General features: G+C 43.4%; 1 protein-coding gene across 2 annotated transcripts; it reads left to right on the top strand.

Moving 5' to 3' along the window:
• The first annotated feature begins 1,344 nt into the window (after window positions 1-1,344).
• On the top strand, window positions 1,345-7,864 carry LOC119308406. 2 transcript variants are annotated; one of them, XR_005150087.1, is made up of 9 exons: window positions 1,345-1,729; window positions 1,841-1,943; window positions 2,025-2,071; window positions 2,470-2,533; window positions 2,780-2,851; window positions 2,922-3,008; window positions 3,176-3,271; window positions 3,352-3,427; window positions 3,534-3,594. XR_005150087.1 is itself a non-coding variant. In XM_037584537.1 (8 exons), the coding sequence occupies exons 2-8, from the start codon at window positions 3,237-3,239 to the stop codon at window positions 7,280-7,282; spliced, it is 1,554 nt and encodes a 517-aa protein (XP_037440434.1). In that variant the 5' UTR covers window positions 2,922-3,008; window positions 3,176-3,236; the 3' UTR covers window positions 7,283-7,864. The 2 variants fall into 2 exon arrangements, 1 of the variants encoding a protein (XP_037440434.1); XM_037584537.1 differs by lacking the exons at window positions 1,345-1,729; window positions 1,841-1,943; window positions 2,025-2,071; window positions 2,470-2,533; window positions 2,780-2,851 and adding exons at window positions 5,421-5,564; window positions 5,885-6,040; window positions 6,118-6,177; window positions 6,377-7,864 and having other exon boundaries at window positions 3,534-3,710.
• The last annotated feature ends 14,669 nt before the right edge of the window (window positions 7,865-22,533 follow it).

Below are 22,533 nucleotides of genomic sequence, written 5' to 3'. Positions count from 1 at the left end.
ATAAAATTTGCTTCATCTATTAAATAAGGGGAGAATAGAGTTTAGAGTTTTACATAACCCCACACACAAACGGCATGAGAATTACCCGCACAAAATTACAGACCCAAGTTTCTTTGCGCAGGCAGAAACCCATAACTTTGCTTCTTCAAGAATGGATCTAAGGAGAACAGGCGGTGCAGCAAATTTTTGACGAAATACTCTAGCATTCCGCTCGTTCCAAACGGTCCATGAGATGAGCATGATGAGGAAGGTCATGGCATGCCAGTGTGGGTTGCGTTTATCAGTTCGTTTGTCCCACACTCGTTGACGGACTCATCAAGATGCCACTCAGAGGTGTTGACGCGCGGTAGCCCAAGCTTCTCGATGATAGATCTTCATAGTCTAAGCGTGTACCGACACTTGAAGAAGAGGTGAGGCCCCGTTTCTTGTTCTCTCTTGCATAGTTGGCAAATGCCACAGTTTGCCCAACCGCGCCTCTCCAACCGATCGGCGGTCCAAATACGGTCTTGTAGAGCTAACCAAGCAAAGAATTTAACCTTGGGAGGGGGGGGGGGAAGCCTTCCAAACCATGCGGTCCATGAGTGAGAGAGTCAAACCAAGGAATTCAGCCTTATACGCGGTGGCCGCCGAGTAGATCCCATCATTCGCGTGTTTCCAAATGATATCATCTTCGGCTTGCCCATCAAGGTGGAAGTTATGGACAAGCATCCAGAGAGTAAAGAATTCGCGAATGTGGCCTACGGTGACAACGGTGTTGGGATTGATTTTGAGAATCCAAGCATTTCCCTTAAGAGCCTCCCGTACCTTTCAATTTTTTCTCCTTGGGGCCTTGAAGATTAACGGTGCAATATCCTTGGGCTTTCGCCCAAACAGCCAAGGAGAGTCCCAGAACGGATTCTTAGCACCGTCACCAACGGTGATAGTTGTAGAGGCATAGAAAAACTCCAGGTCGTCGTCAGTGCAAGGATTACCAAAACCCACCCACAACTTGTGGTGCGCCTTCCATTCGTATCACAACCATCGTAGTCGTAAGGCACGCGCAAATTTACCGGTGTTGAGTACCCCAAGACCCACATACTCCTTAGGTCTACAAACCATTTTCCTATTCACTTTGCATTTGGCTCCCGTTGTCTTGTCCACGTCGGACCATAGAAACGCCCTCTCCAATTTATTAAGGCTGTTAAGCGTGCTTGGCGGCACGATAAGAGGCGTGATTGAGTAAATTGCTTGGGAGGAAATGCCGCCGCGAGGTGTTAACTAGTGGGCGACTCGTCCGTGGCCGTTCCTGCATGCTAGTGCTGCTACGCGCTGGGCTCCCATGTACTAGAAGCGTGAGCTAAACTGATCGGCTTCCAAACTCCTCGAGCCCGGGCCACTCATCAGATCTGCTTCCAAACAAGATCGAGCCCTCCAGGGACGCTCCAGGTCAGGCCATACCAAACACAGTCCCTGCCCTCCACACCCGCCGTTTCGCCCGCTGTTCTCCCCAACCCCCGCCGCTGTGCCTGTAATCCGGCAAGCTGTGCTTCTAGAAGCCCCGCGAAGGTTCCGCCTGCGATTGGGGTTTGTTTCACCCGCATTCACGTCGCGTGCCTCCCCTCTCCCGCCGTCGGAATCCACCGCCTCCAGATTACTCTGCCGGCGTCTTGGGCTTCTCCGATCGGACTAGCCGTCACGTCGCGTGAGTGCTGAAGCAGGACTCAAACCCCGATCCATTCAGTTTGATCCGGTGAGTCGTCCCTACTCTCACCTTGTGCTGTTCTACAATTCGAGCGCAGATCACGACTAGCGCTTATCGCATTAACCTGAACAGGTTTTATTAAAACGTCAGAAGATGCAGTCTCTTTTGCGGCTTAGGGGCATGGCGAGGTTCGGATCCCTCATTGGATCGACCAGGGGCGGCACAACAACTGCAAACCACACCCTCAACTTGAATGTTTTCCGTATGTTTTGATTTGACGAAATTTCCTGAAGTTATTCATTGTATTCCTTTCAATGTAATGCATGTTTGTTTGATTTTGCAGAGGATTCTATCAATAAGCATCGAGATTATGGTTTACCATGCTTACTGGTAAAATATTATACTTTACCATTTCAACTGCTATGAAAAATGGAATACGGTTAAATGAACTTGGTAGGATTCCATTACATTTGCCAGGAAATAAGATATATGTACTATCATGGTAAATTGGCTAACGCATGAAATACGTTTATGACCTTGTATAATTTTGCCTTCACCAGCATATTCATTTGCGTTTTGTCTATATTCCGTTCTTACTGAACATATGTTCTGCGTGTGTGAGCACCCCATATTTCTGCTCCGCTCGTGTGATCACACCACACCGATCTCGTGTACATGGCTCTATGTGTCTCCCATCTGTACTTTTTGTCTTGCAACTCGTTCTATTGATGGAATGATGCTCAAGCTTTGCATATTTGCGATACATACTAACAATTGAAACTATGCAGGATGTAAAGTCAAGGTTATCAATAGCTGAAGTGCCGCAGCAGCTAACGAGCAGTACAGAAAAAGGTACTTCTCACGCACCCTCTAATTCCTAAATACTCCCTCCGTAAAGAAATATAAGAGCGTTTAGATCACTAAAGTAGTGATCTAAACGCTCTTATATTTCTTTACGGAGGGAGTAGTTGCAACCCTTCATAGAATTTGTGTTTGGTGCGTAACAATACTTCATAGCAACATCTGAGAGTTCCCGCAGCAATGCGCCGGAAATCATCTGGTTTTGACTATGTGAATGATCCGTGTTATCTTTTACAGGTCATAATATTGATCCACGGAATTCAAATTCACATCCTGGAAGGATGTTGACCAACAAACCTGGCAGTAATGGTATTTACCTAAATTTGATGTTTTACTTTTGTGAGAACCGTGTATTAACCATCATGCCACATGTGTGCAGAGCTCAGGCATGCTGCAATACATAACCTGCTGTCTGCGTCTAATCATGCTGCAACATTTCCTCCACTTCATGAAAATTCAAATGATGGTTAGGAAATATTCCATGTTTGCTTACTCTGCAGTTTTTTTTTTTTTCACACAACTCCTCCTCTATCTTGCCTTAGGGGCGAGAGCCCTTCCCCTACTTTACCCCAACCCTAATACACAACAAGGTGAGGCAATATTAATATTCAATTAGTTCATTGCATATTGCAGAAGTGGCAAAGGTTATCGATGGGCTAGAAGTCATTATCTGTCATCAACTGTTCTTCCATATATGAAGGGTGACAGAATTATCATTGCACAGGAGAGGTACTCAAATTTCAGTCATAATTGGTGTATTTGTTAAAAAAAAATCCTGACATTTTACTATTCTCTGCAATTTTGTGAAGTCTGGATGTAGCCATCGAGAGGTTGAAGGGGCAGGTTATTACATCTAAGAATCTCTCTCAAACACAAACTCTGAAGGTATTAGCTTAGTTAAATTCCTACCTTCTTATCTGTTCCCTGCCACCCTAGATACTAGCTGCCGCTCCTATATTTCTATTCAAACTCACAAGTCCCTTATCTTCAGAATGTGGCGATACATGAGTGTGCCCGCAATTTTATATCTTCTACTGTTCCTCTTGATGGAATTGGAGTGGAATTCGATGATGGTTGGCTGCTTAAGGATATCAAGAGGACAGTGCATGAGCTTGTTGCCCTTCCAACATGGATACCGGAGCATTTTTCTCATGTCAAGTTATTAAGGGTAAATGTTGCTTTTCTGCTGGATTTAACGGTACAGTTCAATATTTTTTGTTGACATGCCATGCGACCCTAGACGGCATTTAAGTCCTACATAAGAGTTTCTTAATTTGTAAAAAGCAAGGGGGGCAATAACTTGTTTCAAATATGGATTTCTTATTTCTTCGCTGGGGTGCTATTTTAATATAGGAATACTTATCGTTAATTTTTTTTGTATCTTATTTGCGTTAACGTTAAATGTCAACATCTGTAGTTAGTGATCATATGATGTGATGTAGTTGTTACTGAGTAATTTTCCTTCGACAATTACTCTAGTAGAGAAACTTGAGGTTAAAAATGATCCTAAACCAGTATAAATAGAGAAACATGAGGTTAAAAATGATCCTAAACCAGTATAAATATAACTAATAAGTGTGAACACGGTTTACCTGGTTGCTTAGGGCATGTACAATGGTGCTATCTTAGAGGTGCCATGTAGGATAAATGTTGACGTGGAGGAGAGAGAAATCATAAGAAAAGGCTTGTCTTCTCTTATTTAAGAGATGATCTCTTAGCACAATATGTCTCGTAATGTTTTTAGGATAGTTAGTTATTGAAGATAAGACTAAATGATAATCCATTGTAGACATGCTTTTATTGTCATCTCATGTAAGACTCAAGATAAGACTGTCTTATCAACCTCTGTACATGCCCTTACATCTATTGGTTCATATCCTTTAGTTGGTTGATCCAAACTGAAAATCGAATCTATTCTTAATCTCTTAAATGCTAAATCCGCTAAACTCCTGTGGAGGTGTTTACCTGGTTGCATACAATCTATAAACTCATATCTTTTTGCCTATATTATTTGATTCATGGCGAAAACTGAGTCTATTCTTGATCTTAAATGTGAAATCTTCTGAACTCGTATTAAGTAATCTTCTACTTCCTCCGTCCCATAATATAAAATCGTTTTGCGAGCTGTTTTAGCTTGCAAAATGATCTTATATTACGGGACGGAGGGAGTAATTATTATGCATGAGTACATGTTTATTGACCCATTATGTTTATCACTTTTTGCGATGGTTTATGTTTATGGCTAGTGTTTATTGAAGATTGCCATTCGAAATGAAATTGTCTATTCTTGACATGTTGAAACTTAAGTCACTAAACCAGTGGCGCAGGAATTGTTAGCAGATTATGATGTGTAATTGGCTACATATGTATTCACCTAATTGTGCTTAGATCTGGGGCTTATGCTAGTTTATGTTCAGTGTGTAAATGATTATGAAAGCATAGTGAATTTCATGAGCATGATCGTGTTTATAGTTTACTTTAGAAGTTTACTCCCTCCATCCGGTTTTTATTGCCCCCCCCCCCCCTAGTATTTTTGGTCAAACTTTGACCTTTAATATAACTAACAAAATATGATTTATTGCTACAAAAAGTACACGTTGGATTTGTATTTGAAAGAGGAATCCTACCATATAATTGTGTGACATATTGTTTACATTTGTTAGTTTAAATTTATGTCAAAGTTTGGCACTAAATACTAGGGGGCCCAATGTTCAGATTCTGCAATAGAAACCATGACTCAGACGAATTAACTGAGTTCAGTTTACTGAACATTGATTAAAAATTAGCCTGTCCTATCAATAGCTGTAGTTTTTCTTATTCGTCTTATTGTGTATTCTTGATACTTGAATTGGCTTAGCTGAATTTCTCTTATGACCAGGCCTCTATGTGCCTGGACCCTCCTAAGCCCTACAAAGGTGTTTTGGTTTTTGGGCCTCCTGGCACAGGAAAAACACTCTTGGAAGAGGCACTCACAACAGAAGTTGAGACAAAATTTATCAGCGGTTCTACACTGACATCAGAGGTTGTGATTGAATTGTTTATATATTTTAATTGCAGGAAATATCTAAGAGATAGTGTGTACATGTTAGTGCAAATTAGAACACTTAACATGGAGTTTGGAAAAAATTCCAGTATGGGCTATTTTTCTTATATATGGGTATATATTTTGGGGCTAACAATTGACATATTGGACCTTAAACCTTGTTTAAGTGGCGGCATCGTTCAGAATTGAAATTTATACTGTTACTCAAGTTCAAAGACAAATTTACTGGGTTTACAGATACAATCTAGATCAACAATATCTAATCTTGTGAAAACCTTGTGGCTGTTGCTGATATGCAGGTGATAAGAACCCAGCAGGACAATGAACTTAAAGAGGCAGCGCTATGGGCTTATCACAAAGAAGAACAACAAATAAAATCGTTTGGAAAGCAGCATGAAGCAAGGAGACAAGATAGAAGAATCACAAAATGTTGGAGGAGTGCCGTCGAGTCTGCAGTATGACCTTATACTGAATTATTTATTAATTTTTACATTTTATCATTTAACGCATGTTTTCTTTTGATTTTCTCCAGGAGCAAGATACTGTGTGGCCGCACACTACTGCTGACAGTGACGTTGCAAAAGTTAGAAAGGTGCGATGGCTCTACCATATAAGAATTTTTTTCTTCAATTTTGTTCGTACCTTATGGAAAAGAACCAAAAAAATAGTTTTACATATTCCTAGTTCAAAATTCCATTTTCCTGTTAGCAAAGTGTTACTCAATTTGTTGTTAAGTTCTATAGAGGTGATATCTCAACGTACTTCATATTGTGGTTTTGTATTGGTTTCAGAGTCCAGGAAACAGTGCAACAATTGTTATAGATGAAGATGATTTGCCAGCAACCCGTCGGAGCTATAGAAGAGGAATAAGAAGGATGCGTTCATGGTGTCGTGCCAATGGAATGCAGAAAGATATTTCTTCAATTCTTGGAGAGGGCTTCGAAGTTTACACGACACCAGCGGACGGCACATTTCACCTCACATTTGTGTGCAAGAAGAACTGGATAACATTCTTTTTCTATGGAAGGAATTTGTACATGAAGGGGTGGAATGGGCCGTTTGGTATCTTCGAAATACAGTCAGATGCACATGTAGGGCCGAACTACATCCCTGACCCGTCATGCACGGTTTTGAAGACTGGTGAAAGCTATAACGATCTTTGCACAAGAGGAAAAGTAGGCAGTGTGAGAATCGGTCCTCATGTGCTGATAGATTACTTGGAGGTTTTGTGCAAGTGCAGAGGGATCATATCCAATGAGCTTTTATCTGCGATAGCTACTTATATTGTCAGCACAGCAGAAGCAGTCCGTCTCGAAGATGTTTTTAAGGAAGTTGATGAGTCGTTCAGTAATTATCATCTTCATAATCTGAACAGCAGAAGTGACCTTGGGTTCCAAGTCAGGTCATATGGGCACTATTCAACTGAGATTCTGCAGTATGTGGATTTCGTTCTAAGAGGAGAGCCACCTGAGGAGATAGTCAACCGTGGCACTGGAAATTACAAGACACTGAAGGAGTTGGTCGAGAAAATCAAAGTGCCGCTACGTGACTCCTACATAGAGGGAATATTTCAGCATGAGCCAAAGCCCGAATCAGTGGTTTGGTGTCCCCCAATTCTGGGCTCTATAGGAGAAGAAGAGATGGATGAGGAAGAAGATGAGCTGCAAGATGATGCTGATTCAGGGCATGGAAGATAAATGGCTTCCTCTCCACCTTCTCCTCCTCCCCTTCACCCACCTCCCCCTCATGCTTTTGATGATGGGTTCACAAGTAGTGGCTTTGTTTCATGGTCTTGGAAGGTCTTGGTCGGTTCCGGCTTACATTTTGAATGGGTGACATACTATCCCTGGTTTGATGGGCACCTAGGAGCCGGTTCCACTGTCCAATGCATCTCCCAACCTGATCCATCCGCAATTTGATCTGCATGCTTGGCAGCAGCAGAATATGGACCAGGGCTAGCAGCAAGAGGAGCGCGCCGCTTCTCCCGTGATGCAGAATGGTTGGAGAGCTTGGCCTGTGATTCCTCCTCCGTTTCGTAGTGTTAATATCATTGATATTCTTAACTATGAGAGGGCGGCGTGTCTAGTTTTTGGTTATCTTGTGCACCTTTAGTGGTGTGGCCCCTTTTTATTTCAGTGTCTGTTGCTGCAGTATTTTAACCCAGTTTAATGTCGTATGGGTCAGTGTCATGGAACATTTTGTGTTGTAACATTAGAGGCTTGAATTCTGAGGCTAGGTGGCCGTTTTTGCATAATAAAATTGAAGAAAGTGGGCTTCCATTGTTTGTCTTTAAGAGACTAAGAAAGTGTCATTCGATCATTCTGACATCAAAATGTTTGTTCCTCGTAGCTTTAATCACTTTGTGTATCTTCAGGTGGGTTGCTGGTGCTTTGGAATAGCAGGGTGTTTTCTGACCGCACCATCCTTCAAGAATCTTTTGTGTTGCCATTGAATTTACTTCAACTTCCTCTAATGATCATTGAACTTTGGTTAATGTGTATGGCCGTTGTGCGGAGATCACAGTTTATTCAGTGGTTGTTTGGTCTTGATTTCTCGGATGATGATGATTGGCTTATCCCCAGGGACTTTATTTTCTATCGCTTTATCGAGAATCGAAATAGAGATGGGGCTAATATATCTCGGGTGAATTTCATATATGCCACTCAAAACTTGCCGTACCCTTTGCACCGTGTACAGATATGCCACTATGGTCAGTTTGACCGTTAGTTGACTGTCATGACGCTTTTGCCCCTGGTCGTTCCTTGTGACCAACACTATAGCATTCCGAACATATTTGGGTAGTTCCGAAATTGCGGGGAAAACTACTGCAGCAACTAGTACTGTAGCGACCACTTTTACGAAAAATGCCCTTATTTGAAATTTTGAATTCCAAACATTTTTTTTGAATCGTGAATTTTTTTAAAAAGTGAACAAAATTTGAAAAACATGAACAATTTTGTACTGTAGCATGAACAAAATGGTTCATGTTTTTGAATCCATGGATGCTACAGTAGATAAAATTCGAATCCATGGAAGTACAGTTTTTTCATGTTTTTCAAATTTTGTTCACTTTTTTTAGAAAATGTTCACAATCGTAAAAAATGGAATTCAAAATTTGTTTGCAATTTCAAAAAACTGGAATTTTTTATTATAAAAGTAGTTGCTACAGTACTGGATGCTAGTAACGACCGGGGCAAAATCGTCTTTTCAAGTGCCATATGATGGTCAACTAACTGTCCAACTGACCATAGTGGCATATCTGTTAGCGGTGCAAATTTTCAATGACATATTTGGGAGAGGGAAATTTCCAATGGCAGATGGGGGTACGGGCAAGGAATTCACTGATGTAGGGTGAAACCCTAATGACTGATCTTTCACGATTTGGAGGGGAATTCCCGGAGAACACGACGAAGACAAGAGAGGGGAAACACTCAAATCAACGAGATCCAGTCACACATGTGCTTAATCCACATACAAATGGGAAAATACAAGATCCAAAGTCAACAAGGGTGGATACACGGTGAAAAGGATCGAGAAGAGGGGTCTAGAGGGGGGGGGGGTGATTAGACCCTCAACAAGCAAAAGTAGCAGTTTTTAAGTTATTCAAGTTGAGGTGGAATTTTAGCACAAGTTTCAAACATTCACAATACATTTCAAGCAAACATGGCAAGAGTATGAGCAGCAGAAGGAGTAAATCATACTAGTTGTAAGAAAGTATAGGGATGGGATTGGAGTGTGCAAACGCAATGTAGACACCGAGACTTTTGGCGTGGTTCCGATAGGTGGTGCTATCACACGTCCACTTTGATGGAGACTTCAACTCACAAAGGGTAACGGTTGCGCGAGTCCACGGAGGACTCCACCCACGAAGGGTCCACGAAGAAGCAACATTGTCTATCCCACCATGGCCATCGCCCATGAAGGACTTGCCTCACTCGGGTAGATCTTCACGAAGTAGGCGTTCTCCTTGCCCTTACAAACTTCTTGGTCAACTCCACAATCTTGTCGGAGGCTCCCAAGCGACACCTAACCAATCTAGGAGACACCACTCTCCAAAAGGTAATAGATGGTGTGTTGATGATGAACTCCTTGCTCTTGTGCTTCAAATGTAAGTCTCCTCCAACACTCAACTCTCTCTCACAGATTTGGCTATGGTGGAAAGATGATTTGAGTGGAAAGCGACTTTGGGAAGGCTAGAGATCAAGATTCTAGTAGTTGGATTGGAATATCTTGGTCTCAACACATGAGTAGGTGGTTCTCTCTCAAAAAATGAGTAGTGGAAGTGTAGGCATGTTCTGATGGCTCTCTCACATATGGAGAAGGGGGTGGAGGGGTATATATAGCCTGCACACAAAATCCAACCGTTACACACATTTGACCCAACTCGGTCAGACCGAATAGCAGAACTCGGTGAGACCGATTTAGTTCAAAATGTGAACGGTAGGAATTTCGGTGGGAACGACGGGATCAACTCGTTGGGACCGATGTGCTAGGGCTAGGGCAAAACCTCATCTCGGTGGCCATCGATTGCATCAACTCGGTTAGGCCGAAGTGAAGCAATAAGACAACAGAGAGTTGGTCAAGCAAACTCGGTGGGACCGATTGCACATTTCGGTGAGCCGAAATAATTGCAATAGGTAACATAGAGTTTACAGGGCCATCTCAGTGAGACCGAGATCCATATCGGTGTGACCTAATTGTCTAGGGTTTCTGGCAGTGGCTATGTCATATGAACTCGGTGGCGCCGGATAGATCAAATTGGTGGGGCCGAGTTTGACTTTGAGTTTTGGACAATGTGGAAATGAGAAAGTGGCTGAGGGTTTTGGATCAATATCGATAGAGCAAGTAGACCATTAAGCAACACCTCATCTTCTTTTAATAGTATTGACTTCCCTATGGACTCAATGTGATCTTGGATCACTAAAATAGAAATGAAGAGTCTTGAGCTTTTGCCAATCTTTTCCCTCAGCATTTTGAAGGGGTTCCACATCCTCTTGTGCTTACCACGCCATTGTTGAACTCATCTGAAATACACTAGGTAAAAGTATTAGTCCAACAAGAGATATGTTGACATTAATTACCAAAATCACCCAGGGAGCACTTGTGCTTGGTAATTGATGACAACATACATCAAATCTTTAGATAAATATATGAAGAGTAATAAGTAAAGCTTTGGAAAGACATGTAACATGCATAGGCCCCCCTACATGTATGCAATCATGTGAAGATGGAATGTGAGAACATGTGAATGCATAGGCATGACAGAGCAAGCAATGAGTTACATGCATCTTGGCTATATGCATCAGAGCAAATGATGTGGATGTAAGGAAGTGTACCTCCATGTTCATGGATCCTTCTTGCAAACAATATGTACATCAGCAAGCGATCATCATGCGCATGAATATGATGCATATTCTTACCTTGTGGTCTTGCGCTGGCTTTAGAAGAAGTGGACTTGAGAAAACAAGGTTAGATAACACAAGAACGCTCTAGATAAAGCAATTTCAGAAAACCACAAGAGTACCAAGACTGAGATGACATGTAATGGGCGAGTACTAGGTACTCTATTTAGATACTGACATGTCCCCAAAGACTTTAAAGATATGCAATGAATTCCAAAGATTTCCTTCCCTTAGATATGAACTCTTTCTCCCCCAGAATTTGATGTTGGATAACAAGAGAAGGTAGGGTGAGAGAAAATCAGAGGTGAAGAAATGCAAGAAATGGTAACAATGATATGCAATCACAATAACTAAGATCAAATATGTTGACATGTCTTTCCCCTCTAAAAGACATGTGACTTCTCTCCTCTTGTTTTACTAGCACCTGGAAGAGCTTGGATGTGCTCATATGATAAGATTTGATGTGCTCATATGATAAGCTTTGATGTGCTCTATCTCCCCCTTTGACATCAATTTCCAAGAAGGGTATTTATGGAGCATGAGTCGAATAGGTTTGGTCCTTGAGATACACTACAAAGCAGCATGTAGTTAAGATGCGAGTAGAGGAATAAGAATCATTGAGTGGAGCTGGAGAGGAAATTGAATATGCAGAATGCAATGACAAAAAGGTTTCTCATCAGTGAAATCGGTAACGCCGATCTAGTTCCATCAGTGACACCGAATTGGCTATGTCATGGATGATGCATATCGGTCAGACCGGGTAGTCCATGTCGGTTATACCGATGAACTGTCTACAAGATATTCTTGTAGTTCGGTCTAGCCGATAGGCATGAATTGGTGAGTCCGAATTCAATATAGAGGTTTTTTTTGTCAACTCAGCTCACTTGGCAAATTATGTTGGTGAACGTTGCAGAAAACAAAAATTTTCCTACGGTTTCACCAAGATCCATCTATGAGTTCATCTAGCAACGAGTGATCGGATGCATCTACATACCTTTGTAGATCGCGAGCGGAAGCGTTCAAAGAACGGGGATGATGTAGTCGAACACGACGTGATCCAAATCACCGGAGATCCTAGCACCGAACGGACGGCACCTCCGCGTTCAACACACGTACGGAACAGCCACGTCTCCTCCTTCTTGATCCAGCAAGGGGAGAGGAGAGGTTGAGGGAGATGGCACCAGCAGCAGCACGACGGCGTGGTGTTGATGGAGCTGCAGTACTCCGGCAGAGCTTCGCCAAGCGCTATGGAGGAGGAGGTGTTGGAGAGGGAGAAGGAGGCAACCAAAGGCCGAGGTCTGAAGTCCCTCCTTTCCCCCCACTATATATAGGAGGGCCTAGGGGGGTGGCCGGCCCTAGGAGATCAAATCTCCTAGGGGGCGGCGGCCAAGGGGGGTTTCCCTCCCCCCCCAAGGCACCTAGGAGGTGCCTTCCCCTCCTAGGACTCTTCCCCTTCTTAACCCTAGGCGCCTGGGCCCCTTGGGGCTGGTGCCCTTGGCCCATGTAGGCCAAGGCGCACCCCCTACAGCCCATGTGGCCCCCCGGGACAGGTGGACCCACCCGGTGGACCCCCGGGACCCTTCCGGTGGTCCCGCTACAATACCGATAACCCCGAAACTTGTCCCGATGCCCGAAACAGGACTTCCCATATATAAATCTTTACCTCCGGACCATTCCGGAACTCCTCGTGACGTCCGGGATCTCATCCGGGACTCCGAACAACATTCGGGTTACTGCATATACATATCCCTACAACCCTAGCGTCACCGAACCTTAAGTGTGTAGACCCTACGGGTTCGGGAGACATGTAGACATGACCGAGATCGCTCTCCGGTCAATAACCAACATCGGGATCTGGATACCCATGTTGGCTCCCACATGCTCCACGGTGATCTCATCGGATGAACCACGATGTCGAGGATTTAATCAACCCCGTATGCAATTTCCTTTGTCAATCGATATGTTACTTGCCCGAGATTCGATCGTCGGTATCCCAATACCTCGTTCAATCTCGTTACCGGCAAGTCACTTTACTCGTACCGTAATGCATGATCCCGTGACCAAACACTTGGTTACTTTGAGCTCATTATGATGATGCATTACCGAGTGGGCCCAGTGATACCTCTCCGTCATACAGAGTGACAAATCCCAGTCTCGATCCGTGTCAACCCAACAGACACTTTCGGAGATACCTGTAGTGCACCTTTATAGTCACCCAGTTACGTTGTGACGTTTGATACACCCAAAGCACTCCTACGGTATCCGGGAGTTACACGATCTCATGGTCAAAGGAAAAGATACTTGACATTAGAAAAGCTCTAGCAAACGAACTACACGATCTCACGCTATGCTTAGGATTGGGTCTTGTCCATCACATCATTATCCTAATGATGCGATCCCGTTATCAATGACATCCAATGTCCAGAGCCAGGAAACCATGACTATCTATTGATCAACGAGCTAGTCAACTAGAGGCTTACTAGGGACATGTTGGTGTCTGTTATTCACACATGTATTACGATTTCCGGATAATACAATTATAGCATGAATAAAGACAATTATCATGAACAAAGAAATATAATAATAATGCTTTTATTATTGCCTCTAGGGCATATTTCCAATAGTCTCCCACTTGCACTAGAGTCAATAATCTAGTTACATTGTGATGAATCGAACACCCATGGAATTCTGGTGTTGATCATGTTTTGCTCTAGGGAGAGGTTTAGTCAACGGATCCGCTACATTCAGGTCCGTATGTACTTTACAAATCTCTATGTCTCCATCTTGAACATTTTCACGAATGGAGTTGAAGCGACGCTTGATGTGCCTTGTCTTCTTGTGAAACCTGGGCTCCTTGGCAAGTGCAATAGCTCCAGTGTTGTCACAGAAGAGCTTGATCGGCCCCGACGCATTGGGTATGACTCCTAGGTCGGTGATGAACTCCTTCACCCAAATTGCTTCATGTGCTGCCTCCGAGGCTGCCATGTACTCCGCTTCACACGTAGATCCCGCCACGACGCTCTGCTTGCAACTGCACCAGCTTACTGCCCCACCATTCAAAATATACATGTATCCGGTTTGTGACTTAGAGTCATCCAGATCTGTGTCGAAGCTAGCGTCGACGTAACCCTTTACAACGAGCTCTTCGACACCTCCATAAACGAGAAACATTTCCTTTGTCCTTTTTCAGGTACTTCAGGATATTCTTGACCGCTGTCCAGTGTTCCTTGCCGGGATTACTTTGGTACCTTCGTACCAAACTTACGGCAAGGTTTACATCAGGTCTGGTACACAGCATGGCATACATAATAGAACCTATGGCTGAGGCATAGGGGATGACACTCATCTCTTCTATATCTTCTGCCGTGGTCGGACATTGAGCTGAGCTCAATTTCACACCTTGTAAAACAGGCAAGAACCCTTTCTTGGACTGATCCATTTTGAACTTCTTCAAAATCTTATCAAGATATGTGCTTTGTGAAAGACCTATGAGGCGTCTCGATCTATCCCTATAGATCTTGATGCCTAATATATAAGCAGCTCTCCAAGGTCCTTCATTGAAAAACTTTTATTCAAGTAGGCCTTAATGCTGTCCAAGAGTTCTATATCATTTCCCATCAAAAGTATGTCATCTACATATAGTATGAGAAATGCTATAGAGCTCCCACTCACTTTCTTGTAAACACAGGCTTCTCCATAAGTCTGTGTGAACCCAAACGCTTTGATCATCTCATCAAAGTGAATGTTCCAACTCCGAGATGCTTGCACCAGCCCATAAATCGAGCGTTGGAGCTTGCACACCTTGTCAGCATTCTTAGGATCGACAAAACCTTCCGGCTGCATCATATACAATTCTTCCTTAAGGAAACCATTAAGGAATGCCGTTTTGACGTCCATTTGCCATATTTCATAATTGTAGAATGCGGCAATCGCTAACATGATTTGGACGGACTTCAGCTTCGCTACTGGTGAGAAAGTCTCATCGTAGTCAACCCCTTGAACTTGTCGATAACCCTTAGCGACAAGCCGAGCTTTATAGATGGTCACATTACCATCCGCGTCAGTCTTCTTCTTAAAGATCCATTTATTTTCTATGGCTCGCCGTTCAACAGGCAAGTCAGTCAAAGTCCATACTTCGTTTTCATACATGGATCCTATCTCGGATTTCATGGCTTCTAGCCATTTGTCGGAATCCGGGCCCGCCATTGCTTCTTCATAGTTCGAAGGTTCACTGTTGTCTAATAACATGATTTCCAAGACAGGGTTGCCGTACCACTCTGGTGCGGAACGTGTCCTTGTGGACCTTCGAATTTCAGTAGGAGCTTGATCAGAAGTATCTTGATCATTATCATTAACTTCCTCTCTAGCCGGTGAAGGCACCTCAGGAACATTTTCTTGAGTTGCGCCATTTTCCGGTTCAAGAGGTAATACTTCATCAAGCTCTACTTTCCTCCCACTTACTTCTTTCGAGAGAAACTCTTTCTCCAGAAAGGACCCATTCTTGGCAACAAAGATCTTGCCTTCGGATCTGAGGTAGAAGATATACCCAATAGTTTCTTTAGGGTATCCTATGAAGACGCATTTTTCCGATTTGGGTTCGAGCTTTTCAGGTTGAAGTTTCCTGACATAAGCATCGCATCCCCAAACTTTTAGAAATGACAGCTTAGGTTTCTTCCCAAACCATAATTCATACGGTGTCGTCTCAACGGATTTCGACGGTGCCCTATTTAAAGTGAATGCGGCAGTCTCTAAAGCATAGCCCCAAAAAGATAGTGGTAAATCGGCAAGAGACATCATAGATCGCACCATATCTAATAGAGTGCGATTACGACGTTCGGACACACCATTACGCTGAGGTGTTCCAGGCGGCGTGAGTTGTGAAACTATTCCACATTTTCTTAAGTGTGTACCAAACTCGTGACTCAAGTATTCTCCTCCTCGATCTGATCGTAGGAACTTGATTTTCCTGTCACGTTGATTCTCAACTTCACTCTGAAATTCCTTGAACTTTTCAAAGGTCTCAGACTTGTGTTTCATTAAGTAGACATACCCATATCTACTCAAGTCATCAGTGAGGGTGAGAACATAACGATAGCCACCGCGAGCCTCAACACTCATTGGACCGCACACATCAGTATGTATGATTTCCAATAAGTTGGTTGCTCGCTCCATTGTTCCTGAGAACGGAGTCTTGGTCATTTTACCCATGAGGCATGGTTCGCACGTGTCAAATGATTCGTAATCAAGAGACTCTAAAAGTCCATCAGCATGGAGCTTCTTCATGCGTTTGACACCTATGTGACCAAGGCGGCAGTGCCACAAGTATGTGGGACTATCACTATCAATCTTACATCTTTTGGTACTTACACTATGAATATGTGTAGCATTACGCTCGAGATTCATAAAGAATAAACCATTCACCATCAGAGCATGACCATAAAACATATCTCTCATATAAATAGAACAACCATTATTCTCGGATTTAAATGAGTAGCCATCTCGAATTAAACGAGATCCAGATACAATGTTCATGCTCAAACTTGGCACTAAATAACAATTATTGAGGTTCAAAACTAATCCCGAAGGTAAATGTAGAGGTAGCGTGCCGACGGTGATCACATCGACCTTGGAACCATTCCCGACGCGCATCGTCACCTCGTCCTTTGCCAGTCTCCGTTTATTCCGCAGCTCCTGCTGTGTGTTACAAATATGAGCAACGGCACCGGTTTCAAATACCCAGGAGTCACTACGATTACTGGTAAGGTACACATCAATTACATGTATATCAAATATACCTTTGGTTTTGCCGGCCTTCTTGTCCGCTAAGTATTTGGGGCAGTTCCGCTTCCAGTGACCACTTTCCTTGCAATAAAAGCACTCAGTCTCGGGCTTGGGTCCATTCTTTGGCTTCTTCCCGGCAGCTTGCTTGCTGGGTGCGGCAACTACCTTGCCGTCCTTCTTGAAGTTCTTTTTACCCTTGCCCTTCTTGAACTTAGTGGTTTTATTGACCATCAACACTTGATGTTCCTTCTTGACTTCTACCTCTGCTGATTTCAGCATAGCAAATACTTCAGGAATGGTCTTTTCCATCCCCTGCATATTGAAGTTCATCACAAAGCTCTTGTAGCTTGGTGGAAGCGACTGGAGGATTCTGTCAATGACCGCATCATCCGGGAGATTAACTCCCAGCCGAGTCAAGCGGTTATGTAACCCAGACATAGTGAGTATGTGCTCACTGACAGAACTATTTTCCTCCATCTTACAGCTGAAGAATTTGTCGGAGACTTCATATCTCTCGACCCAGGCATGAGCTTGAAAAACCATTTTCAGCTCTTCGAACATCTCATATGCTCCATGTCTCTCAAAACGCTTTTGGAGCCTCGGCTCTAGGCTGTAAAGCATGCCGCACTGAACGAGGGAGTAGTCATCGGTATGTGCCTGCCAAGCGTTCATAACGTCTTGTTCTGCAGGGAGAACAGGTGCGTCACCCAGCGGTGCTTGTAGGACATAATCTTTCTTGGCAGCTATGAGGATGATCCTCAGGTTCCGGACCCAGTCCGTATAGTTGCTGCCATCGTCTTTCAGCTTGGTTTTCTCTAGGAACGCGTTGAAGTTGAGGACTACGTTGGCCATTTGATCTACAAGACATATTGTAAAATATTTAGACTAAGTTCATGATAATTAAGTTCATCTAATCAAATTATAATGAACTCCCACTCAGATTTGACATCCCTTTGGTCATCTAAGTGTTACACGATCCGAGTCGACTAGGCCGTGTCCGATCATCACGTGAGACGGACTAGTCATCGTCGGTGAACATTCTCATGTTGATCGTATCTTCCATACGACTCGTGTTCGACCTTTCGGTCTCCGTGTTCCGAGGCCATGTCTGTACATGCTAGGCTCGTCAAGTTAACCCTAAGTGTTTTGCTGTGTAAATCTGTCTTACACCCATTGTATGTGAACGTAAGAATCCATCACACCCGATCATCACGTGGTGCTTAGAAGCGATGAACTGTAGCAACGGTGCACAGTTAGGGGAGAACACTTCTTGAAATTTTTGTAAGGGATCATCTTATTTACTACCGTCGTCCTAAGTAAACAAGATGCATAAAACATAATAAACATCACATGCAATTATATAAAGTAGTGACATGATATGGCCAATATCATATAGCTCCTTTGATCTTCATCTTCGGGGCTCCATGATCATCTTGTCACCGGCATGACACCATGATCTCCATCATCATGATCTCCATCATCGTGTCTTCATGAAGTTGTCACGCCAACGACTACTTCTACTTCTATGACTAACGCGTTTAGTAATAAAGTAAACTAGTTTACATGGCGTTCTTCAATGACACGCAGGTCATACAAAAAATAAAGACAACTCCTATAGCTCCTGCGATTGTCATATTCATCGACATGCAAGTCGTGATTCCTATTACAATAGCATGAACATCTCATACATCACATATAGATCATTCATCATTCATCACAACTTTGGCCATATCATATCACAAAGCACTTGCTGTAAAAACAAGTTAGACGTCCTCTAATTGTTGTTGCAAGTTTTACGTGGCTGAAGTAGGGTTCTAGCAAGAACGTTTTCTTACCTACGTGAAACCACAACGTGATTTGTCAACTTCTATTTACCCTTCATAAGGACCCTTTTCATCGAATCCGCTCCAACTAAAGTAGGAGAGACAGACACCCGCCAGCCACCTTATGCAACTTGTGCATGTTAGTCGGTGGAACCGGTCTCACGTAAGCGTACGTGTAAGGTTGGTCCGGGCCGCTTCATCCCACAATACCGCTGAAGCAAGATAAGACTAGTAGCGGCAAGAAAGTTGACAAATCTACGCCCACAACAAATTGTGTTCTACTCGTGCAAGAAGAACTACGCATAGACCTAGCTCATGATGCCACTATTGGTGAACGTTGTAGAAAACAAAAATTTTCCTACGGTTTCACCAAGATCCATCTATGAGTTCATCTAGCAACGAGTGATCGGATGCATCTACATACCTTTGTAGATCGCGAGCGGAAGCGTTCAAAGAACGGGGATGATGTAGTCGAACACGACGTGATCCAAATCACCGGAGATCCTAGCACCGAACGGACGGCACCTCCGCGTTCAACACACGTACGGAACAGCCACGTCTCCTCCTTCTTGATCCAGCAAGGGGAGAGGAGAGGTCGAGGGAGATGGCACCAGCAGCAGCACGACGGCGTGGTGTTGATGGAGCTGCAGTACTCCGGCAGAGCTTCGCCAAGCGCTATGGAGGAGGAGGTGTTGGAGAGGGAGAAGGAGGCAACCAAAGGCCGAGGTCTGAAGTCCCTCCTTTCCCCCACTATATATAGGAGGGCCAAGGGGGGTGGCCGGCCCTAGGAGATCAAATCTCCTAGGGGGGGCGGCGGCCAAGGGGGGTTTCCCTCCCCCCCAAGGCACCTAGGAGGTGCCTTCCCCTCCTAGGACTCTTCCCCTTCTTAACCCTAGGCGCATGGGCCCCTTGGGGCTGGTTCCCTTGGCCCATGTAGGCCAAGGCGCACCCCCTACAGCCCATGTGGCCCCCCGGGACAGGTGGACCCACCCGGTGGACCCCCGGGACCCTTCCGGTGGTCCCGGTACAATACCGATAACCCCGAAACTTGTCCCGATGCCCGAAACAGGACTTCCCATATATAAATCTTTACCTCCGGACCATTCCGGAACTCCTCGTGATGTCCGGGATCTCATACGGGACTCCGAACAACATTCGGGTTACTGCATCTACATATCCCTACAACCCTAGCATCACCGAACCTTAAGTGTGTAGACCCTACGGGTTCGGGAGACATGTAGACATGACCGAGATCGCTCTCCGGTCAATAACCAACAGCGGGATCTGGATACCCATGTTGGCTCCCACATGCTCCACGATGATCTCATCGGATGAACCACGATGTCGAGGATTTAATCAACCCCGTATGCAATTCCCTTTGTCAATCGATATGTTACTTGCCCGAGATTCGATCGTCGGTATCCCAATACCTCGTTCAATCTTGTTACCGGCAAGTCACTTTACTCATACCGTAATGCATGATCCCGTGACCAAACACTTGGTTACTTTGAGCTCATTATGATGATGCATTACCGAGTGGGCCCAATGATACCTCTCGTCATACGGAGTGACAAATCCCAGTCTCGATCCGTGTCAACCCAACAGACACTTTCGGAGATACCTGTAGTGCACCTTTATAGTCACCCAGTTACGTTGTGACGTTTGATACACCCAAAGCACTCCTACGGTATCCGGGAGTTACACGATCTCATGGTCAAAGGAAAAGATACTTGACATTAGAAAAGCTCTAGCAAACGAACTACACGATCTCACGCTATGCTTAGGATTGGGTCTTGTCCATCACATCATTATCCTAATGATGCGATCCCGTTATCAATGACATCCAATGTCCACAGCCAGGAAACCATGACTATCTATTGATCAACGAGCTAGTCAACTAGAGGCTTACTAGGGACATGTTGGTGTCTGTTATTCACACATGTATTACGATTTCCAGATAATACAATTATAGCATGAATAAAGACAATTATCATGAACAAAGAAATATAATAATAATGCTTTTATTATTGCCTCTAGGGCATATTTCCAACAAATTATATCTCACAAGCATTTGCAAGGAATTAACTGAATGATCTGCAAAGAATTAGACATATAAGTTACTGAGAAAAACATGCATAAGAAAAGAGATCTAGATAAAGTTTTTTTGATAAGGAGAACAAGATAGCAAGAAATATATGCAAGAACACAAATAAACACTAGAGAACTTCATCTAGAAGGGTTCGGTGACAAAATCACCTATGTTAGAGTATATTGACCGAGGAGTCAAGTGATAACACTTGATCGTAGGTCATACTCATCGCTTAAGCTCAAAATGGGGTTGCCATTTTTGTTTAAGCATTTTGATATGTTCACATCTTGTTGAGTTGCTTTAACTCATGGCTTGGGGCAAAGCTTCTCTAAGATGGATTGACCTACCTTGGGTTGTGGTGTTGATCTTGATCATGGAGTCGAACTTGTGTTGGATGCTCAAGGTTGATGTAGTCCATCAAGAGTTGGGAGCACCACTAGGAGTTTGAGTTCATCTTCCTACATGGATTAGTCTTACAAGGAAAAACACTTGTGTATCCAAAATGACAATCATGACACTTAATACCAAATCAAATTTGATATATATATATATATATATATATATGTGTGTGTGTGTGTGTGTGTGTGTGTGTGTGTGTGTGTGTGTGTGTGTGTGTGTGTTGAGTGGGTTCATGCTTCCTTGTACTCAACAACCACATAGTAGGAACTTGGTGATGTAGAGATTTCTCAAAATGTGAGTGACTTGCAATCTCATGGATTTGGGCTCATCTAAGTACCTGCAAGGATTAGATAACATGCAAGGGTACAAGTATAGACCCAAGACATATGATCATCATCATAAGAGAAATATCAAGGATTATTCATAAAGGGCTCATGCCATGCATGTATCCAAATGGAGTTTCTACTCCAAATTTGAGGCATCAATGATATTCAATTCACCTCTCAAACGGCAAAATACTTTCTCATCAAGCGGTTTGGTGAATATATCCGCCAATTTCTTATCGGTACGAACATGCTTAAGATTGATGTCACCTTTAGCAACATGATCTCCAATGAAATGATGACAAAATTCAATATGCTTAGTTCGAGAATGTTGCACGGGATTGTGAGCAATATTAATAGCACTCTCATTATCACAAAGCAATGGAACATGTTCCACATATATCCCGTAGTCCTTAAGGGTTTGGGTCATCCAAAGTAATTGAGCACAACATGATCCGACGGTAATATATTCCACTTCGGCGGTGGATAAGGATACCGAGTTTTGTTTCTTGGAGGACCAAGACACAAGGGATGTCCAAAGAAATTGACAAGTATCTGAAGTGGACTTTCTATCACCCTTATCACTGGCATAGTCCGAATCGGAGTAGCCAACAAGATCAAAAGACGACCTCTTAGGATACCAAATGCCAAAGTTTGGTGTATGAATTAAGTATCTCACTGTCCTTTTCACAGCCTTTAGATGACACTCTTTAGGGGCCGCTTGATATCGTGCACACATGCACACACTTAGCATAATATCGGGACGGGAGGCACATAGATATAACAATGAACCAATCATAGAACGGTAAACCTTTTAGTCAACTGGTTTGCCATCCTTAATCAAGTCAAGATGTCCACTAGTAGGCATGGGTGTTTTCATACCTTTGCTTTCTTACATATTGAACTTCTTGAAAAGGTCCTTGGTATACTTTGTTTGAGAAACAAAGGTACCTTCCTTAGTTTGCTTGATTTGCAAACCAAGAAAGAATTTGAGTTCACTCATCATAGACATCTCAAACTTCTCCGACATTAGCCTTCCAAACTTTTCAATAAAATGAGGGTTAGTCGAACCAAATATGATATCATCCACATAAATTTGGCACACAAATAATTCACCATTAACCGTTTTAG

The sequence above is a fragment of the Triticum dicoccoides genome, chromosome 5B, assembly GCF_002162155.2.
Source record: "Triticum dicoccoides isolate Atlit2015 ecotype Zavitan chromosome 5B, WEW_v2.0, whole genome shotgun sequence".
Taxonomy (NCBI): domain Eukaryota; kingdom Viridiplantae; phylum Streptophyta; class Magnoliopsida; order Poales; family Poaceae; genus Triticum; species Triticum dicoccoides.
This window is presented reverse-complemented; position numbering and strand designations above follow the sequence as displayed.

Bases quoted from the DNA above. Each gene is read 5' to 3' on its own strand.
- LOC119308406 (XM_037584537.1), top strand. From the start codon at position 3,237: ATGAAGGGTGACAGAATTATCATTGCACAGGAGAG. The intron at 5,565-5,884 runs GTTGTGATTGAA...GCTGATATGCAG, and splicing joins GTTCTACACTGACATCAGAG to GTGATAAGAACCCAGCAGGA. The intron at 6,041-6,117 runs GTATGACCTTAT...GATTTTCTCCAG, and splicing joins GGAGTGCCGTCGAGTCTGCA to GAGCAAGATACTGTGTGGCC.